We start from the raw sequence: 21,213 nt of genomic DNA, 5'->3' as shown, positions 1-21,213 counted from the left end.
ACCTGGAGTTCCCCTGCGCAAACCCCTCGGGACATTGCTGGCCAACAGGGTTTTATCTGCTGGAGAAATGGATGACTTTTGAGTCCCGTGCCAGTTGCACCACCGCTCAATCCAGTGATTCCTTTTGGTGAGGGACAGGCAAGGACACCTTGGACTAAGGAGACAGAAGAGGAGGCTGGGTCCTGCCTTTCCTTTAGGGGGGTTGCTCTCCTGATCAGATGATCTCTCTTCCCTGGCCATCCGTGGGCTCGGTGGTGCTGGGGAAGTCTCGGATGTCCAGCCAGCCTGCTGTGCCGGGAATACGCCCCAGCTTGGCCATGGCGTGTCCTTTTTCTACACATCGTTAGATTTGGTTCACTGCTATTTTGTTGAGGACTTTTGTGTCTGAATTCATTAGAAAGACTGCTCTGGGGTTTTATTTTGGGGTCTGGGTTTGGTATCAGGATAATACCAACCTCACAAAGTGAGTTGGGAAGTGTTTCTTCCTATGTCCTAGAAGAGATTAAACAAGAAATCTTACATTTTAAAAAAAAGTGTTGGCAAGCAATTTCAATCACTTTTAACATTCTGTGGGCCAAGCCGTCGTGCCTGCTGGCTGGGGTTGGCTCAGGGCACCATCCTTGAACCTCCACTTGCGGGCTTGTTTGGTCTGTAGAGGAGGGCGGGGCCGTCGGCTGAGTGTTCTTCACCGGCAGCCACAGGAAAGGGGCCAGATGTAGTCGGGCCTTTGCTCCCTGCTTGTTACAAGCCAGGCAGCTCACTCTGACCCCGCGGTGATCTCACGGAGCCAGAGCCTGTCCTAAGCTCCGTTCTTGGGCATCTCCCGGGAGGCACGAGCATTCCAGGGTGATGTAGTGAGGGTGCTGGGCGGTTACACTGTGCTTGTACTTGGGCAGAAATCCATCTCGGCTCGTGCGAGGGTCCTGATCCCTTGGTCCATCCTAACAGTGAGACCCTTTGCTTTCAGCAGGAGGAAGCCGGCTCACATAGCGTCATCCTGTGGCCTCCAAACCCCGAGCCTCTACAGGTACTGGGCACGTGGCGCTCTGCATGCTTTGCCCCTTGGCCCCGCCCTAACCGCTGGGCGCTTGCAGAACGTGGCCCGGCAAGTGCATTTTGATATGTGGCTTTCTCCTCTCCCTCGCCCACCACCTCCTCCCGAAAGAAGTTGGAAACCAAGGTTGAAACTGACATTTAGACTTTTACAAATAACCTCTCTGTGTGCCTGCCGACAACTGGCTGAGTTGATGTGCTTTGCGATGCTGAGTGAAGTGTGTGTTGTTAAAAGAACGGGACACAGATGCTGAGAGCCAGCCTAACCCTCTCCAAGTCTCCTACTTTGATTTCCTTTATCCTGGAGTGTCTCTGGGAATAGGTGGCAGCCCCACTTCACTGCCAGTGAACAAAACTGATTTGTTATACAAAAGGATTAAACCCTGAATTGCTATGCTCTACTGCAGCGAGCTGAGTTTTGTAGGTTTTTCTTTTTCTTTTTTTTTTTTTTTTTTGAAGATTTATTTGTTATTTATTTGAAGGGCAGAGTTACAGAGAGAGGGAGCGATGGATATCTTCCATCTGCTGGTTCACTCCCTAAATGGCTGCAATGGCCAGGACTGGGTCAGGCCAAAGCCAGGGCTCCTGTCTGGAAACAGGAGCCCAGATACTTGGGCCATCTTCCACATCTTTCCCAGGTACATTAGCAGGCAGCTGGATCAGAAGTGGAGCAGCTGGGTCTCAAACTGGTGCCCGTATGGGACGCCAGCATCCCAGGTGGAGGCTTAACCTGCTATGCCACGATGCCGGCCTGGAGTTCTGTAGTTTTAACTGTGCAGAGTGTTTGCTATGGACTGGGGAAGGGGTTCAGTCAGGAGCTTGGCATCTGTTTCACGTGGTTTTCCCTGCAGAGGATGTTGAGGTTCAATCCTGTTTTTGGGTGTGGTCAGGCGATACAGTGAAGCAATGGTTCTTCTGTGGCCTGCTCTGAAATCCCCGTCACACCTGGTGAGGTTCGCCCCAGGGGACGTGTTCTCTGTTGGGTCAGGGTTCCTGATGTGCGTGTTTCTTGTCCACTGTCAGCAAGGAGTGACATCTGAGGTTGTGAGGTGGCCACAGGCGACCATTTGCCTGGAGCATGGTGACGCCTCTGCAGGCCCGTGTTCTCAGGTGGCTCACCTGCCAACCCCGGGAGGCAGGCAGGCCCAGGCTGAGCAGTCTTGTCTGTGGGCAGAGGAAGCAGCTCATGAGGTCATCAGGGATTGTCTGGGGGAGGGGAGGGGTGAGAATCAGAGTCTCAGTGTCCAGGCGCCCAGTGATTTTCAAACTGGGTTCTGGTCTGGGCGGGGGAGCGCGCCGGCAGAGCTGAGTGGAGGAGAATCCTGGTTGCTGCTCCTCCTTTCTATGACCTCATATCGAAAGCTGGCCTCTGGAAGGAAAAGTTTTGGGATCAGAGTTGGAAATATACAAGGATCTGGTCCACCTCCATCCTTTTTAACAAACTTATTCAAGGGACAGAGGACAATAGACAGATGGAGAGCTCAGACTCCTGTTCACTCCCCAAATGCCTGCAAAGGCCAGGACTGGGCTGGGCTGAGGCCAGCAGCCAAGAGCTCAGCCCAGGTCTCCCACATGAGTGGCAGGGACCCAGCGACTTGGGCCATCACCTGCCGCCTCTTGGGGTCTGCACTGGGAGAAAACTGGGACTGGGGGCTAGAGTGTGGCAGGAATCCCAGGCACTCTGTTACGGAATGAGGGCATCCCAAGTGACGTCTTAACCATGGTCTGAATGCCCACCCCTTACCTCTCATTTTCCAGGGTTGTGTTTGATGGGCCAGAAGCTCAAGGCCCATGTTCACTGCCCTAAATCATGGCAGGTTCAGGGTAAGACCCCGTCTAGGGGTTCTAGACCAGGGCTGCTGAGGGGGCCCCTGCCATGGAACACTTTGTCTGCCTCAGAACTTTGCACAGAACCCTGCAACAGAGCCCCAAAGCTCCCACCCCAGGAACATTCGAGGAGCCCCACCCCGGCTTGGTCCTAGGAGCTGGTTTAGGTGTCGTGGGTCCAAAGAGGAAGAAGACAAACCAGGTTCCTGCCTTGTGGGACCTAACATCCAGCCGAGGAGTCAGACAGGCAAGAGGAGAAGCAGATCCAGGACCTGATGCCGGAGCTCACTGAGCGGCTGTGGTTTACAGGCCCTGTCCCAGCACACAGGAGCCGGCAGTGAACAGTCACCATGGTCTGCCCCAGTGCAGCTCCCTCCCCAGGGGGAAGCAGACGGTGAGCTCAGCACCAGGCACAGCCTAACCTTTCCCATGGGAACCAGGCCCAGGTTTACTGGGTTAAAATAGACATAATTACTATTTTAACCATTTTTTTTAAAAAGATTTATTTTGAAAGACTTAGAGGGGAAGAGAGAGAGAGAGAATTTTCCCTCGACCGGTTCACTTCCCAGATGGCCACAATGGCCAGGGCTGGGCCAGGCAGAAGCCAGGAGCCAGAAGCTTCATCTGGGTCTCCCACGTGGATGGCAGGGGCCCATACACTCGGGCCATCTTCCACTGCTTTTCCCAGGCACAGTAGCAGGGAGCTGGTTGGGAAGTGGAGCAGCCAGGACTCAGTCATCACCCATCGGGGACACCAGTGCTGCAGGTGGTGGCTTTACCGGCTACGCCACAACGTTGTCCCCTCCAGGGCTTTTTTTTTTTTTTTAACTCCAACTGGAACACTGTGCTCCTTCAGTGCTGACTCCCCTTTCGCCTTCCCCCACCCACTGGCAGCCACTGTTGTCCTTTCTGAGTCCAACTGCCGTATGTCCTTGTGGAAGGAGAATCAATTGTTTGTCTTATTTCATTAAGCATGAGCGTCCTTGAATCCATGTTGTCCCACACATCAGAATGTCTTTATAGACTCATAATATCCATTGTACAAACAAATCACATCTTATTTTTTTTAATTAATTAATTTATTTATTTGAGAGGTAGAGTTACAGAGAGAGAGGTCTTCCATCCGCTGGTTCACTCCCCAGATGACCACAACCGCCGGAGCTGGGCTGATCCGAAGCCAGGAGCCAGGAGCTTCCTCCAGGTCTCCCACATGGGTGCAGGGCCCCAAGCACTTAGACCATCTTCCACTGCTTTCGCAGCCCAAAAGCAGGGAGTTGGATTGGAAGTAAAGCAGCCAGTATTCAAACTGGCATCCACATGAGATGCTGGCACCGCAGGTGGAGGCTTAACCTACCGTGCCACAGTGCCAGTCCCACAGACCTCATCCCGCAACAGTTGCAAAGAAGAGCCCAGCACATGCAGCTGGAAAGGGACACACGAGGAGGGCTCTCTGTCTCTCCCTCCCCACCACCCAACACTTTCAAATGAATAAATAAATCTTTATTTATTTTTTAAAGATTTATTTATTTACTTGAAAGTCAGAGTTACACAGAGAAGGAGAGGCAGAGAGAGAGAGAGAGAGAGAGAGAGAGAGAGAGGAGTCTTCTATCCTCTGGTTCACTCCACAGTTGGCCCCAATGGCCAGAGCTGAGCTGATCTGAAGCCAGGAGCCAGGAGCTTCTTCCAGGTCTCCCACATGGGTGCAGGGGCCTCAAGGACTTGGGCCATCTTCTACTGCTTTCCCAGGCCATAGCAGAGAGCTGGATCAGAAGTGGAATGGCTGGGACTCGAACTGGTGTCCATATGGGATGCCAGCACTTGCAGGTGTCGGTTTTACCCACTATGCCACAGCACCGGCCCCAGTAAATCTTTAAAAAATAAGAGTAGGGAACAAGGGTTCTGATTCTGTTTCCTAGCCTTGATGTTCTGAAAGTGAGAAGAAAAGTCCGCCTCCCCCCTGCAGTGGGCTCTCAGGGATCAGCCAGGCGCTGGGGGAGGTGAGAGGGCCGGGATCCACTCCGAGGGCCCTGAGCCGTGGGTGAAAGAGCCAGGAACTGCTGATGTGGGTGCAGAGAAAGGGGTGAGCACTTGGGTGTCATGAAGAAGCCAGGGAGGTAGGGGCTGGACGAAGCAACCCCAAAGCCAGATTTGAGTTCCCTGGGGACCGAGCCCTGCCACAGTCACCCAGGGAGCGGGAATGTGGCATCGTGGGACCTCTCCTCCGGGCCTCTCGGCAGCGGCAGGCAAGTTATTTTCATGGCCTTTGCTTTTGAAAGTCTTGGCCAGCATCTAATATGTTGATTTAATCACCAAGCATTTTCTCTCACTTAAGAAGTCGAGTTTAATGAAACCTCACAACAGCCCCACTTTGGGTCCCGCTAACCAGTCCCAGCCATTTTGTGTCTCATCAGCACAAATGCTATTTAAACCCTGAAACTGAGTAGCCTGGCCTTGGTTTCTGTCCTGGTTCCCCAGGGAAGAGAAGCCAGGGACGGAGAAAGTTCCCACAGCCAGCCTGGCCGTGGCTCTGCCTGGCTCCCACGCTGCACGCTGAGTCCTGGATAGAACTCCCACTCCTCCCCCTGACCCCGCCAGGGCTCACACCCAGGTCCGGCCTTTCCTTCCTGAGACCCCTTTCCTGCCCCGCTGTGGGCTGAGATGAAGACAAAGCCACATGTAGAACCTGGGCCGTGGGAGTGACACACTTAGGGGTCAGTAGAATGTCCAGCTCTGGGCCCGGCGAGCCTCTGCTGTCCCTGCTCTGTCTGGTGGAACTGTGACAGTGGTCTTGCCTCACAGCCCCTCCTGGGGCTTTGTGCATTGTGACTTGAACAGAAGGACCTGTGGAGCAGTGAGGGTCCTGCCAGCCCGACACCCCGAGTCACGAAAGCAGGGCATTCTGGTCCTGGGAGCCCCACAGGGTAAGCCGAGCTCCGGCAGGTGGGTTCCAGACTGGAAGGGCAGCACTCAGACCCACCCAGGTCTTTGCCTTCTGGGCTTCTTCCTAGCCAAGGGGTTGCTGTGACCCCTGTTTAGGGCTCTGACAGTGTAGGGAAAGACATCGAATCTGTGATGACCTCACTTAGAAATATTAACTCTTAAATTACTCGTTTTAAGCACTCCCACTGTCTAGATGTTTCTGTGTCACTTCAGTTCCGTAAAACGTGAGCTTCAACTACAGTAGCTGTGACTGATGCTATGAAGCAGAGACCCCCAGCCCAGCCTGGGGAGCTGCTATTTGAGCTCAGAGCTGAAGGTGAGCAGGAAGGCAGTGAGCTCAGAAGGATCGAGAGCCAGTACTGCTTGCACACTTACTCCAGCCCAGTCCTCGCCTGGGCGGGTCTCCCCACGTCCTGGCTCAGCCGACAGGATGCAGCCCAGTGCCGAGGCTCGCTGTGCACGGGGGGCTCAGGTGTGAATTCTCTGCCATCTCAGGAGCACAGGATGGGAGGATCTGTGCCACGCGAGTCACCCCTGGGGTCTGGTCACCAAGAACGGTCATGGAGTTCACGGCTGTGGGCCGAGGTCGGCTGCTTCTCAGGCACCGTGTGGTTATTTTACTGGGCAGGTCAAAGCAGTCACTGTGGCCTTAGCTAGAAGCCTTCTTCTTTTTTAAGATTTATTTATTTATCTGAAAGGCAAGAGTTACAGAGAGGCAGAGGGAGGAAGAGAGGAAAAGAATCAATCTTCCGTCTACTGGTTCACTCCCCAAATGGCTACAACAGCTGGAGCTGGGCCAAGCTGAAGCCAGGAGCCCAGGACTTCATCTGGGTCTCCCACAGGAGTGGCAGTTGCCCAAACACTTGGGCCATCACCTGCTGCTTTCCCAGGCATGTCAGGGAGTTAGATTGAAAGAGGAGCGGCTGGAACTGGAACTGGAGCCCATATGGGATGCCGGCACGGCGGGCGGGCGGTGGCTTAACCCATCGCCCCACAACACCAGCCTTGGGAGATGCCTTCTTTAGTGCACAAGGAGCCCCAGGAATTCCGCATCACGACTGTGTTCAACAGGCTCTGGAATAAGCCTTTTCTCAGATCCTCTGACAGTAAGTAGACATCTGGGATGATTCAGCTGTGTTTAATGGGTAAGAAATTGAGCAAAGAGACAAGTAAGCAGCACGAATTCGATGTTCATAACAACAGAGTGCTTCCTGGCGTAAGCCGTCTGCTCCTCCGTGGTGGCCACTCTATCCACAGGGCTGGTGCTGATTTCCACTGGCACCATTAGGCAAGCGTGAGACATTCAGGTGTACGCCAGATGCATCTTCCAGCGAGTCTCAGGAAGGGCTTTAGCCCCAGGCAGGGGGAGCTGTTGGAACTCTTTGTTAATGAATTTTCATGTGTTTATTTTTTTAAAAGATTTATTTATTTGAAAAGCAGAGTTGACACAGGGAGGAGCAGAAAGAGATTTTCCACTCGCTAGTTTACACCCCAGATGGCAGCAACAGCCAGGGTCAGGCCAGGCGGCAGCCAGGAGGCAGGAACCCCACCTGGGCCTCCCGCGTGGGTGGCCCTGCTGCCTTGCCAGCTGCGTTAGCAGGAGGCTGGATCAGAAGCGGAGCGGCCAGGACTCCCAGCGCTCTGACAGGGACGTGGGCTTCCCAAGCAGCGGCTTAGCCGGCGGCATCACAACCCCCGCCCTGTGACTGAGTTTGAATCGCATTCTTCTTTATAATGATCACACCTAGGATATCCACTGTGGTCCAGTCTTGTGCTGAGTGATGCCCACGTGCTATTTAACTTCCGAGACAACCCTGCAACTATGCCCCCTCTGCAGATATGGTTCTGGAGGCACAGAGCCCAGTTAGAGGTCACGTTTGGGGTTCATGGCTACTCCATGTGGCTTCCTCCCTCCTCATTCTTTTTTTTTTTTTTTTTTTTTTTTTTTTTTGACAGGCAGAGTGGATAGTGAGAGAGAGACAGAGAGAAAGGTCTTCCTTTTACCGTTGGTTCACCCTCCAATGGCCACCGTGGCTGGCGCACCGCGCTGATCCGAAGGCAGGAGCCAGGTGCTTCTCCTGGTCTCCCATGGGGTGCAGGGCCCAAGCACTTGGGCCATCCTCCAGTGTACTCCTGGGCCACAGCAGAGAGCTGGCCTGGAAGAGAGGCAACCGGGACAGAATCCGGCGCCCCGACCGGAACTAGAACCCGGTGTGCCGGCACCGCAAGGCGGAGGATTAGCCTAGTGAGCCGCGGCGCCAGCCCCTCCTCATTCTTAAGCCAAGGCTCCTAGTCTCCAACACGAAAATTGAGTGGATTCAGGAATTCTGGAGGGGCAATAAGAATATAACAATAACAGGGTTTATGCCTGCATTCCGAGTCTAGTCCAGTGAACATCTCGGCATATTCTAGGCCATCTTTCAGGCTTAGCTGTGTCATAGGGACTCTCTTCCACTTGCGCAGTTCTTTGCTATATTTACAAGGTGCTCTTGTCACCGGCCCGGGGAGCAAGGTGAGGGATTCTGGTCCTCAGATGGAGAGAGAGGCTGGAAGAGAGGAGCTGAGCTGCAAGAGTGCATGGACCGGGGTTGGCTGACCGTGTCTAGCCCTCTTTAAAGCACGCTGGGTCTCTTTTTAATCTTTCTTAATTTTTAAGATTTATTTATTTGTTTGGAAGGCAGAGTTGCAGAGAGGCAGAGGCAGAGAGAAAGAAGTCTTCCATTCACTGGTTCACTCTGCAAATGGCCGTAATGGCTGGAACTGGGCCAATCTGAAGCCAGGAGCCAGGAGCTTCTTCTGGGTCTCCCATGCAGGTGCAGGGGCCCAAGAACCTGGGTCATCTTCCACTGCTTTCCCAGGGCATAGCAGAGAGCTGGATGGGAAGAGGAGCAGCCGGGACTTGAATTGGTGCCCATATGAGATGCTGGTACTGCAGGTAACAGCTTTACTTGTTACACCACAGCGTTAGCCCCACATTAAATTTTTTATTTTAGTGTATTTTCAGATTTATAGAAAGTTGCAAATGGGGCCGGCTCTGCGTCATAGCAGGTTGAATTGCCGCCTGTGACACCAGCATCCTATACAGGTGCCAGTTCAAGTCCCAGCCTCTTCACTTCCTATCCAGTTCCCTACTAACATGACTGGAAAAGCAGCAGAGGATGGCCCAAGTGCTTGGGCCCCTGCACCATGTGCAAGACCTGGAGGAGGCTCCTGGCTCTTGGCTTCCGTCTGGCCCAGCTCTGACCACTGTGGCCATTTCTCTCTTTACTCCCTCTCCCTCCCTCTCCCCCCCCCCCCCGTCCCCCGCTCTTGCTCTCACTCTCCCCACCCCCCACCTCTAGCTCTCAAACAAGTAAATACATCTTTATAAAAAACACAGCAAAGACAGTGTAGAGAATCCTGATACGGAAGCCTGTGCTGGCTCGTCTGAAAGTTACTGTCTCACCCCACACACGGCAGAGTCTGTTCCATTGTTCAAGTGGAGAGTGAGGACTGGAGCCCGGCGCTCTCTGACACAGCTCGTCCACTTCTGTTTCCTGCTGCCTCCATCACAAAGTAGCCTGGCCTTGCAGCCTGCCTCTAGCCAGCTGGACCAAGAGCCTGCTGGGTTCGACGGGGGCTGTCTGGCTTGTTCACTTCGGAGGAGCACTTGGGATGCTCCAGCAGATCGGGGTGAGCGATTTGCTTTCTCTTGGGGGAGATGGGCAGCCTGCTGGCCCCAGCACGTCCTCCGTGTTCAGCCAGCCAGCTGGGCAGTTGTTTCTGAAATCCGACTCCTGATGCCATGGGAATGACCTTTGCTCCACTTCCCGGCATTCACCTGCAGTCACACTGCTCGCAAAAAGCTTCAGGGATCGGGCAGCTTGGGCGGGCACTCTGGTCATGACCCAGCCATGTTCATTAGCATGGCTTAATTAGCTTGATTGGCATGACCCATAGGCAGTGGTTCAGAGATCAGGAGCACATTTAGGAGGTAAGGCTGGTGGAATTTTTGTTTTTTTAATGGTAAAAAGCATTAGCTCTCAACACAGCGGCCCCCGGAGTGGAAAGTTGCTGTAACTGTTTAAAGATTGCTTTAAAATACAGCCAGGGCTCTGAGGCACCGCGGAGCCAGGGAGAGGCTGCTGTTTACCCGAGAGTGCAGCTGAGACATGAAGAAGCAGCTGGGCAAGTCGGTTTGCCGGGTGAGGGCTGCCAATTGCTTTTCCAGGCTGCAGTTTGGAAGCGTGAAGGGTAATGTTAGAGACGCGTTCTCTCTTGCAGTGACGTCTGTGGACACAACAGATCCCTTGGAATCCTGTAAGCAACGGGGCTCAGTGCTGTTGCTAGGCTGGGGAGCCAGGGGGAGGGGGCCACAGACACCAGAGGCCACGTGGTGCAAGCAAGGGCTCCCGGGGCTGTGTACACACCCCTCAATTTGCAGGAGCGGCTACCAGATGCAAGGAGAATAATCCAGTTTTCATACATTTAGCAAATATTTACAGACAGCCTCTTCTGTGCCAAGTGCTATTCTGGGTATCAAATCCAGGCTCCTGGGCCACAGTATTCACAACAACCAGTTGTTTTAGTTACCAGGTGCAAGGCGGCTAGACAGCAGAGACCAAGAGCGACTGTGCCCCGTGTGTGGTGGAGCAGCAAAGGGGAGGGGCCAAGAGCACAGACTCTGGGGTCAAACCCCTGGGGCCAAATCCTGGCTCTGTGGCTTCTGGGCTGTGTGCTCCTAGGGAAGTGGCTTAACCCCTCTGTGCTTGCTGTTCTTATTTCTAAGATGTGGCTGTAAGGACTGAATGAGTTTAAATTTGTAAAGCACTTAAAGCAACAGTACTAGACACATGGAAGGTGTTTTTTTTTTTTTTTTTTTTTTTTTTTTTTTTTTTTTTAAGATTCATTTACTTATTTGAAAGAGTTACAGAGGAAGCGGTAGAGCCAGACAGAGAGAGAGAAAGAGAGAGAGAGATCTTTCATCCACAAATGGCTACAATGGGCGGGGTGGGGCCAGGCCAAAGCCAGGAGCCAGGAGCTTAGTCCGGGTCTCCCACTTGGGTGCAGGGACCCAAGCACTTGGGCCATCCTCCACTGCTTTTCTCAGGCCATGAGCAGGGAGCTGAAGGGGAAGTGGAGCAGCTGGGACTTGAACCAGCACCCATACGGGAAGCCGGCGCTCAGGCAGTGGCTTTACCGCTGTGCCACAGCAATGACCCCACATGGAAAGCGTGTACAGTGTTAAGTTTGCTGTTGTCCTAGCAGAAAGAGTGCCGTGTCCATGTGGGCTGTTATGTGGAGAGAGCACTGGATTTCAAGGCGCTTCTGTTTCTCATATGAACAGTGAAACATTGTTTTACCTGCCGGTTCAGTTCGCGGGGATTTTACAAGAATCGGGGGAAGTCGAAGTACGTTGAAAAGTGCCGAGTGCCGTTCCCGTGGGGATCTCTGCGGCCTTGACTTTCCCTTCTGTAGAGAGGCCTGGCCTGGTTCCTGCAGGTCAGGAGGCGTGGCGGGGAGAAGAGGTGGATCTGAGCCCCTATCCTACCCCCTTTCCTGAGGACGTATCCCGGAGTCCTCGCGGCTGCGGCAGTTAGAGCAAAGATCTGCCTCCTGTTGCACCTGTCTGAGCTGCCGAGCGAGCCAGCATCTTTCCAGAATCGCCTTCAGGAAACCTTGATGAAGGAGTCCAGGGCGGGAGAGCTACCCGGTAAACCCTGCGGAATATTTGCCTTCGGATGACGGGCTGATGGGAAGAGAGGCCTGGTGGCCAGTGTCAGGAGTGAGGTCTGCACTAGGCGAGAAGGAATTGAATTCAGAACCCTGGCATAAAAAGGCCACTCTAGTGTGATTCCAGAGTTATCAGAGCACAGCTGGACATCCTACGTCCCAAGGTAGTTTATATAAAGAACTTGCTTTGGAGCCAAGGGCCCTGACCTGGTTGCAGGTGACCTGACTTTTTTTTTTTTTTTTTTTTTTTTTTTTTTTTTTTTTTTTTTTTTTTTTGACAGGCAGAGTGGACAGTGAGAGAGAGAGACAGAGAGAAAGGTCTTCCTTTTACCGTTGGTTCACCCTCCAATGGCCGCCACTGCCGGCGCACTGCAGCCGGCGCACTGCGCTGATCCGAAGGCAGGAGCCAGGTGCTTCTCCTGGTCTCCCATGGGGTGCAGGGCCCAAGCACTTGGGCCATCTTCCACTGCCTTCCTGGGCCACAGCAGAGAGCTGGCCTGGAAGAGGGGCAACTGGGGCAGAATCCAGTGCCCCGACCGGGACTAGAACCCGGTGTGCCAGCGCCGCAAGGCGGAGGATTAGCCTAGTGAGCCGCGGCACCGGCCTAGGTGACCTGACTTTGAGCTGTCTTGCTGCTGTCCTGTTTGGATAGCTGTCTTCCTGGGTGTGCGGAGCAGGGGCTGTGTGCAAGGAAGGGTGTGAGGAGATGGGGGTCCAGCCAGCTGGCGGTCAGCAAACCTCCCCCACCCTGCAGGTGAGCACTTCGCCCCGCTCCCTCTGCCCCCAGCATCCTTACCCATGCAAAGGATCCAACAGAGCTGCCTTGTCCTCACCCTTGGATCCCATAGAACTGGGGCCATCCAGACTCCCCACTGTGTGACCTTGGCTGAGTTCCTGAATCTTCCAAGCCTCAGCTCTAAACTGGGCACATAACTAGCACCTTTCTCCTAAGACAGCTCATGGGAAGATGCTGGCCCAGTGCCCGGGGCTCCGTAAGTGTTCCAGAAGCAGAAGCTGTTATTTCCACCGTTGTGTCTCCCCTTGTTCTCCCAGTTGACGTGAAGGGAGATTTCCTCGTTGTGATGTTCCTGTGAGCGCTGGGATGCACGGGCCCCTGGGAGTGGAGGCATCTTTTACAGTTTGCCTTTGGACACCTTTGGATGAATGCAGCTAGCCGACCTCTCAGAAGTGCACCAGGTGGGAAACAGGCAAAGCTAGTTCGCCCTTCAGGGTGGTGTTGAAGATCGAGGACCACAGCCTACTCAACCATAGACTCAGGGTCCAAGGAGTCTGCCAGGGGCAGAGGTCACGGTCACTCAATGTCCCATGGAGATGCCGGAATGAATCTGTAGCATCCCCAGCATAGAGGCTGGCAGGGGCTGTAGGGTAGGATCCTCCCTTCCCGAGGGTTCTGGAAGCTGCGAGCCGCTTCTGCAGACCAGGCCTCAGCTGGGCTCCTCCTGGAGTGCACTCACGTCTTATGGTCGTGGTCGGGGGAGGGATGGAGTGTGTGCACTTTTGTAGCTCCCACTCCCGGTGTCGGGTGGACTGTGGATGAGTTCCTTGGCTGATTGAATGGCTCAGCCAATCAATGAATTAGGCATTATATGACGGTATTTCAAAAGTTAGCGGAAAAGTGAAATTCATGATTTGGGTCCTGGATCCTCCACTTGTAATCCAACCTCTGCTAATGTGTAAACTGGGTGACAGCAGGTGATGTCACCCATGTGGGGGACCAGGATGGAGTTCAGGCTCCTGACTTCAGCCTGGCCCAGCCCAGGCTGCTGTAGGCATTTGAGGAGTGAACCGGTACATGGAGAATCTTTTTCTTTCTGCCTTTCAAATAAAATGGGAAAAAATTGAATTAAAAAGTAAGTTTATTTTAGTGCAAACAACATTTTGAAATCCATGTATAGTTGTTGTCATAACACATTTCTCGTGGACTTTCTGGAGAACTCTTACGTTGGAAGGCCTGGGTGAAATGAGATGTGTACTCAATACTGGGCTGTGCCAGGGACCAGGGTCACGACTGGTAAATTGGCTGCTTCGAGAGAGGCCGTGGGCATCTCCAGTTGCCCCAGTGATGGGCAGGGCCATGGGTCTCTCTCTTGGTGTACTGGGGGAGCAGCAGCCCTGAGAAGAGAGAGATTTCCAGCAACAAGGAGCAGGAACTGATGGGAGTCCCCGAGAGCCTGGGGGTGTTCCCGGCTGCCTTCTGGTGCCACCTCCCCCACGTGCCTCCCTAAGATGGACAGGGCCTCTCCACTTCCATGAACTCTTCTTCCAGGCACCCGATAAGGCACGTGCCTACATCTGAGCTGCTCCTCATTCACACAGTGGCACAGCCACACACTTTCCCAGGAGACCGGTGCCTTCCCGTTCCCACAAAGGCACCCACAGGCTCGGGAATGCTGTGCCGTGGATTTGGGCCACCTGCTAGGCGCGAGCGAGGTGGGAGGAAAGCAGGGCTTGTGCTCACTGTCTTCACGAGTGTGCTCCATGGGACACGCGTTCAAGGTCTTCACAAACCAAGGGCATCCTGTGGTCAAACAATGCGGGAAACACTTAAGAATCAATGTGCTGTCTTCCCACTTTCTAACAGGGGGCTTCCTAACGTGGCCGTTCTCCTATGTATTTGGCCATAGGACACTGGGTTCCCATCAAAGCCGACCTGGTGATCTGTGCAAGGCAGAGATCCAACTTGCACAGCTAAGATAACATAGGGAGTTCAAGGCCTCAGCCGCTCGCTGCGGGACTGGGAGCCCCTTGCCCAGCACCCTCTCCTTCTCTGCCCTGCCTCTGCCTTCAGCCGCCTCCTTCCAAGGCAACCAGGACCAAGCTACCAGTGCCTCCTGCCTCCCCAGCTCCAGGACCCACGGCCAGCAGGCAGCGCTCTGGTTCCTGGGGGAGTCCCCGGGCGGCCTCGCTTGACCTGAGTCTTGTGCTTGGCTGCGGGCAGGGCGTGGCCGGGATTTTCCACCCTCAGGGACGGAGGCTATGGGTGGGACAGCTCTTTAAAAGAAGGCAAACCCAGTCCCGGAGCAGGTGTGTGTGCTGTTTGCAGTGTGGAGTTCCAGGGCCACGGCCGGGGAGGCAAACTACAAGCCCCCACTGCTTTGGGACACACAGCGTGGGGTTTATGGAAGGCCTTTCTCCTCTCCTGATTTTTATATTATGTTTAAGTGAGTGTTTTCATCTGAGTGTTTTAGAAAATCTCATCTTTTCATGAGAATTTAGGTGTTGACTCAGCCTTATGTGTTTGCATCCTGGTTTTAAAAAGCGACTCAGGAGCCGGTGCTGTGGCGTAGCAGGTTAAAGCTCCAACCTGCAGTGCCAGCATCCCATATGGGCACCGGTTCGAGTCCCAGCTGCTCCACTTCCAATCCAGCTCTCTGCTGTGGCCTGGGAAAGCAGGAGAAGATGGCCCAAGTCCTTGGGCCCCTGCACCCAAGTGGGAGACCCAGAAGAAGCTCCTGGCTCCTGGCTTCTGATCAGTGCAGTTCTGGCCTTTGGGGCCATCTGGGGAGTGAACCAGCAGATGGAACACCTCTCTCTCTCACTCTCTGCTTCTCTCTGTAACTCGTCTTTCTTTTTTTTTTTTTTTTTGACAGGCAGAGTGGACAGTGAGAGAGAGAGAGACAGAGAGAAAGGTCTTCCTTTTGCCGTTGGTTCACCCTCCAATGGCCTCTGCGGCCGGCACACTGCGCCAGCGCATCTCAGTGATCTGAAGCCAGGAGCCAGGTGCTTCTCCTGGTCTCCCATGGGGTGCAGGGCCCAAGCACTTGGGCCATTCTCCACTGCACTCCCTGGCCACAGCAGAGAGCTGGCCTGGAAGAGGGGCAACCGGGACAGAATCCAGTGCCCCGACCAGAACTAGAACCCGGTGTGCTGGCGCTGCAGGCAGAGGATTAGCCTATTGAGCTGTGGTGCCGGCAACCCGTGTAACTCGTCTTTCAAATAAATAAAATAAATCTTAAAAAAAAAAAAAAAAAAAAAAAAAAAACAGTAGAGGAGCTTCTGGTGGGACTGAAAGCGTGGCCAGTGCTCTGTGCCCCAAGTGGTAGGCCGGCCTCAGCTTTGCGAGGGCTCACCAGTTCTCCTCTGTTTCATGCTGTCAGGGTGGGGGTGGAGGGGTAGCCTCTGATATGTGGGGCCATCTGGAGCCGGGGAAGGAGATGTTCTTTCCTCTAGGTGGCGCCACAAGCAAATTGGAAACCTTCAGGGCTTGGCTTTCTCCAGGATAGGGGTGGTGCGCTCAGCCCCGGTTTCTTTCCACCGTCCTCCGGCCCAGCTGCAGGTGCCCGTCTAATCGTGCTTCCTCCCATTGGTTGAGAGCAGGGGCCACCTTTGTGTTGCTCCGCACATAACCTCAGAGCTTTGCTCCGTGCCTGGGACCCAGTGGGCACCCCCTGGGATGAGAAAGGCCCAGCCTGGGACACTGCGCCCCTGGCCTGTTGCTAAATGCGTTCATGTTCTCAGAGACACCAATCTGATTTCTTTTCTAATGTTTCTTTCTGGCTCAGAGAACTTCATCAGCTCAGAGCCCAGGATCTCTTCAGCCACCCGGGAGCAGTCAGGATACACAGAGGAAGCAGGTGGACGCGCCCAGAAGCCCTGGCCACAAGGACTCGTGCAGGTAGGGAGCCGGCCCTGGGGTCAGGCCACTGCCCGAGGCGTGGCCAGCTCACTGCCTGCTGCAGCCTCCGCTTGGCTCCGCTCACTCTGGGGAACTGAGCCTAAAGCGCAGGATGTGGTCCTCACTGGTGACAGGATCAGAGAGGCGGTTCCCAGGCTGCCTTGCGATGGATGATTGGCACTGCTTTCCGGCCCAAAGACAGAGACACTGAGGGCATCCACTCCAGGTCGCTGTCTTCACTGTCTGAGCTTGCAGTAGAAGAGATCGGGGCTGCCGGGGGTCTTGTCTGGAAGTCCGATCTGTAGGTCGGTGTCCCAGTCCGGTAGCCATGTGGGCGCTGAGACATTCCAGGTCATGCAACAGCTAACTGAGCAGCTCCTAAGGCACCTGTGTTGGTCTGGCTCCTCCAGGGAGGCAGAACCGATAGGAGGGAGACACAGGTGAGGGGTCTGCAGGGGCACCTGACTCCCACAGTTTTGGGAGCGAGAAGTCCGTGACAGCCAGGTGCACACTGCAGAGCAGGGGCGCGGCGTGGCCCAGCCCGAGCCTCAGTGTCGGAACTGCGGAAGCCCCTGGTTTCGTTCTCAAGGCGAGGCCAGAGGCCCGAGAGCCTGGGAAGTCCCTGGGAAGTGCGCAGCCCCGAGCTTGAGACTGGAGTGCAGGAGACTTTGTCCTAGCCCCAGGAGGGAGAGGCCGCATTCCTTACAAAGCCCCTCCCCAGATCAGGGACCCACGCACAGGGCAGCGCCCTAGCAGCCCTGGAACGTCTGCCTCTTAGAATCATTCAAACCACAGCACCTCACAAACCTTTGGTTCCAGGGGGCCAGCGGATGAAATCCAGAAACCAGCAAGGCCACAGCGTGGCAGTGGACCGTGGCCAGGGCAGGTGTGGCCCCGTGGCCGTGGCCCCTCAGCCTGGCCCATAGCCAGGCCGTGTCTCTCTACTGGATGCTCCTCCCTGTAGCTTTGGTGGGGGGGCAGAGGATCAGCAGCCCCCAGCAGGCGGTCCCCCGCGCAGACACAGACCAGGCACACTGGGGCAGTTAACTTCCCGTGGGGCCAACTCACAAATTGGCCTTGGATCTAGAACAGCTGTCACCTGGCTTCTGGGGGCCTTCGAGCAACAGGAGCTCTGGGGAACAAAGTGAGAAATTGCAGGATGGGGCCTCTGTGCTAGCGGGGGAGCTCTGGTACACAGCCTGGTACAAATGCGTCAGACTCCACCTGGTGTGTTTGGGTTTGGGGTTAGTGAGAGCGACCCCTGGTGGCAGGAATTTCCACGCCTGGGGGAGCTGGTTCTTTACCTCACTTTCTGGGGGGCTCAGACTTTGTGGTTTCTGGGGAGGAAGCACTCAGAATCTCTTGGCACAAGCATTAGAATTTTTTTTTTAGAGATTTATTTATTTATTTATTTAACAGGAAGCGTGACCAGGGGAGGGGGGAGGGGGTGATATCTTCCATCTGCTGGTTCACTCCCCAGATGACCGCAATGGCTGGGCTAAAGTCAGGAGCCAGGAACTCCATCTGGGCCTCCCACGTGGGCGGCAGGGACCCAGGCACTTGGGCCACCCTCTGCTCCTTTCCCACGCGTGGTTGCACAGAGCTGGATCGGAAGTGGAGCAGCCAGGACTGGAACCGGCGCTCTGATATGGGATGCTGGTGTTACAAGCAGAGGCTTAACCCGCTGCGCCACCGTGCTGGCGCCAGGCATTGGGTTTCCTTAGGGGTCTGATGATCTGGTGCGGTAATAATCCCCGAAGATGCCTTGAAAGGCGCCTTCAACCCCTGTTCTCTGCCGAAGCAGGTGCACCTCTTTTGTTGCTCCAAACGCCACGGCTGCTCCACTTCCGTGAACTTTATCCGGGTGGTAGGACAAGGGTTTGGACACTTGGTTCTAATTAGGCTCCTGAATTGGCTCCGGATGGCCATGGAACTAGCAGATGGAGTCATCTCTTCTGGACTCCCACACGGCTGGCTGAGACCCAGCACCCAGCCCCTCCTCACCTCCGCGCTGCCCTGGGACCTCTGAAGAGTTTGAGGAGGCGCTGGACCGAGCAGTCCCGCAGCCCGCGGGTCTTCTGTGGCTGGTACCTCGGCTTCAGTTAATTGTTATTTTCCCCTTAAGAACTGTGTCTCATTGGTCTAAAGAGGTGCCTCCCCAAAGAAGCCACTTCCTGTTCACAGCCCCCCGCCCCCACCCTGCATGTGTGCAGGTCTGCGGTGTGGGCCCCGTGCTCACATGCCCGTGTCGCCAGGGCTTTGTGCTGAGTCCTGTTGAGGAGTCAGGGGTTGCCAGGAGGAGACGGGAAACACGCCCTTGGTGCTAGCAAGAAAGTTAATGAGAGCAGTTAACGATCATTTTGTGGGGGTGCCGGATCCTGCACCAGCGCTCTATGCGTACAAATGACATTTTATTTCCTTTAAAGAAATTCCATTCTGACTCTGAGTCTCCTCTGCCAGGCTGGTGGGATGCCCATGGCAGCTACCGTGCGCCTCTCTCCCCAGAAGCCTGGTGCCTCAAGGCTGCCGTCCGACCCCTCCCAGCACCACCCGGGGCTGTCCCTTAGACCAGGCCACTGTCCAGCAGGCCATGCAGCAGTGCTATGTCCCTGACATACTTGGGCCACAGGTATCGCTGGTGTACCTGAGAGCCTAGGGTCACCCCCTTATGGTCACTGCGCCCCGCCCCTCCTGCTGTGGCCTGAGGGCACTGTTGAAGCCAGGGAGGGCCTCTCGGTCTCCCGCTGCCCAGGGCCCTTCCTGTGCTCTGTCTCACCCTCGGGAGCCCTCGCCTTCTCCCTCGGCTTGGTGAGACAGCCGACGTCTCCTCCACAAAGGGTGCGGGGCTCCACGGCAGGTGGGAAGAGCCACTGACCTCAAAGTCTGTTTTCTATTTTTGAAAACTGCAGAGGCAGAAACCCCAGCAGGGCCTGCAGTGGCCAACGGCCCGGCGTGGGGGCAGGGCAGTAGACAGAGGGAGGAAGGCACTGGTTAGTGTTTGCCAGGGCTGCACCTCTGCCCGGGAGTGAGCGCTACTCTGCAGATGAGGAAGGCCAGGCTTGCAATCTGCCTTAATGGTAGAGACTCCATTTTTTTGTTTTTTTTTTTTGTTTGTTTGTTTGTTTGTTTGTTTTTGTTTTGTTTTTCCCCCTTAAGGCTCTTCGCTTCCTCTGAATTGTTCTAGAACCTGAGGTTTACACGTCCCCCAATGAGCAAAGTTCATCATCCATATAGGGAGAGCATAGGGTCCCATCAGGTCAACTGCCTTGCTTCCTCGTTGCCACATGGTGTCGCTGTTGGGACTCAATCCCATGCAGTGGAAACACACAGCCGCTGGGCGGCGCCTCCCTGTTGCAGGTCCTGGCCGGGATCCTGGGTTTCTGACATCCCTGCTCCTGGGGGGAAGCTTAGCCCCAAGTAGCGCCTCCTACTGCTCAGCCGTGCCCAGGCCCGGCACAGCCATCCTGGATGCCTGCGTCGGGGCGGGTCCCAGGCCCACGGTCTCACGGCGCCCTTCCGTCCTCGGATACCCACAGCCAGGGGTTGGTCAGCCTTTGCCCTTGAAGGCTCAGCCCACGACGGACCTATCCAAACCTTGTTGGGGCACCAGAAGAGACAGCTGGTCCTGCAGGTCAGGAATGCCTGGACAGCAGCCATGTGCTTGGGTCCACATCATTCCAAGGGAGACGTCGTAGACAGGACTGGCTCTTCCCGAGGAGGGACCCCTCGGGCATTCCTGGTGAGTTCCTGCTGCTAAGAAGGAGGCATTGAAACACTCCACAGCCTGGAGTCCCCACTGCCGCTGGGGCTCCGGCACCGGAGTGGGCGCCGGGAGGGCTTGCAGGATTGCTGGGGATTCTTCCAGAACGCCTGACCCTGTTGGCCTGGGCAAGGCCTGGGAAGGGGCATCTCCGGTGAGTTCCTGGGTGATGCTGATGCTACCTCCAGGGACCACACTGGTGCATGACACACGGGGAGTGTCACAGGTGCCACGCTGCTGGGGGAAGAAGTCTTCCCCCGGGCGGCACTGGCCAAGGGGAAGTGGTGGGGGGGTTTCCAGGGACAAGCTCTGGAGTCGTTGCAGGTGGGGGCAGAGTTCTGGAATCAGATCTCCGTGGGACTGAGCAGAAAGTGACACCAGACAGGTGATGGGCGTCCATTGCAAATAAAGGACTGGGGCCGGATGAAGAAGCAGCTGGGGCAGCTGAGGGGCCAGTGCCCTCCTGGCAGTACCAGGAGCCAGGTTTGCTCACCTACACACAAGGCCTTACGCATGCCAGGAAGGAGGACGGTGCTCCCAAGGTGAAGTTAGGGGCCGTGAGCGATACGGTGGAGGCGGGACATGCGGTAGCAACACCTTTGCAGATGGAGGGGTGGTGGCCAGGAGAGAGTCTCGAGGTGGACCCAGAGGGACATGGAGACGGCCTGGGTGTGGGTGACAAGATGCCACCTTTGTGGACGAAGGACCCAGCGAGGGAGCCGAGGTTCGGAGCTGCTGCCGCCGGGAGCCTCCGATGCGCCTGGGCCACTGCCGGGGAAGCTGGAGGCTGCTGTCTGCTCCTGTTTGAGGGACCCCGGCAACAGCAAGGATGACAGCTTAATGGGGTGATTATGGTGGGTTACGGCCCGATCCTCTGAGCCACCCGTGGTGGTTTCAAATATTTATGCAACTTGCCCTCAGGCAGGTGGGCCCCTTCCAGCACCCTTGGGTTTGTGTCTTCAAAGCCATGTTTACCCGCATGGGCAGGGCAGGGTGGGGAGAGCTATAGTGAGTGGGGGATCCCAGGGCCGAGCGATCTCCCGGCCTCCCCGGTGAGGCTCACCTGAGAGTCACGGGGGAGCTGGAGCAGCAGTGCTGGTAGGGAGTCGCCTGTGTGAGCAGGGACCTCCGTGAGAGGCGCTGCGGCTGCCGGGCCCACCTTGGCAGACTTGCCTGGGGCACCAGCTAGAACCTATTTCTTGCCTTTTTCTTTAGACACGCTCCTGTTTGAGTGGCAGCAGCTTGGGGCGAGGCATGATCTGGTTTGACATGCTTCTCATGAAGC

General features: G+C 55.4%; 1 protein-coding gene and 1 long non-coding RNA gene across 19 annotated transcripts in view; one reads left to right on the top strand and one right to left on the bottom strand.

The window, feature by feature from the left end:
- The window catches only part of TACC2 (transforming acidic coiled-coil containing protein 2), a 202,534-nt gene that overhangs the window by 28,242 nt on the left and 153,079 nt on the right, over nucleotides 1-21,213 (top strand). For 8 of the 17 annotated variants that reach the window (XM_070057109.2, XM_051824259.3, XM_051824273.3 and 5 more), the window contains 2 exons: nucleotides 968-1,027; nucleotides 16,056-16,168. In XM_070057109.2, the coding sequence (XP_069913210.2) occupies nucleotides 968-1,027; nucleotides 16,056-16,168 (173 nt within the window). Of the gene's footprint in view, nucleotides 1-967; nucleotides 1,028-16,055; nucleotides 16,169-19,704; nucleotides 19,908-21,213 lie in introns of those variants that run through there. The other 9 variants (XM_051824267.3, XM_070057108.2, XM_089313891.1 and 6 more) reach the window with 4 other exon arrangements.
- Nucleotides 3,987-9,791, bottom strand: LOC149121902 (uncharacterized). 2 transcript variants are annotated; one of them, XR_016221489.1, is made up of 2 exons: nucleotides 9,266-9,791; nucleotides 3,987-6,511 (listed from the first exon to the last, which is right to left on the bottom strand). It is a non-coding gene; the product is annotated as an uncharacterized LOC149121902 (long non-coding RNA). The 2 variants fall into 2 exon arrangements; XR_016221490.1 differs by lacking the exon at nucleotides 3,987-6,511 and adding an exon at nucleotides 7,224-8,692.

This window comes from Oryctolagus cuniculus, chromosome 15, assembly GCF_051225735.1.
Source record: "Oryctolagus cuniculus isolate XC-2025 breed Fujian yellow rabbit chromosome 15, ASM5122573v1, whole genome shotgun sequence".
Classification (NCBI taxonomy): Eukaryota; Metazoa; Chordata; class Mammalia; order Lagomorpha; family Leporidae; genus Oryctolagus; species Oryctolagus cuniculus.
The sequence above is the reverse complement of the archived record's forward strand: the minus strand, read 5'-3'. Positions and strand labels throughout refer to the sequence as shown.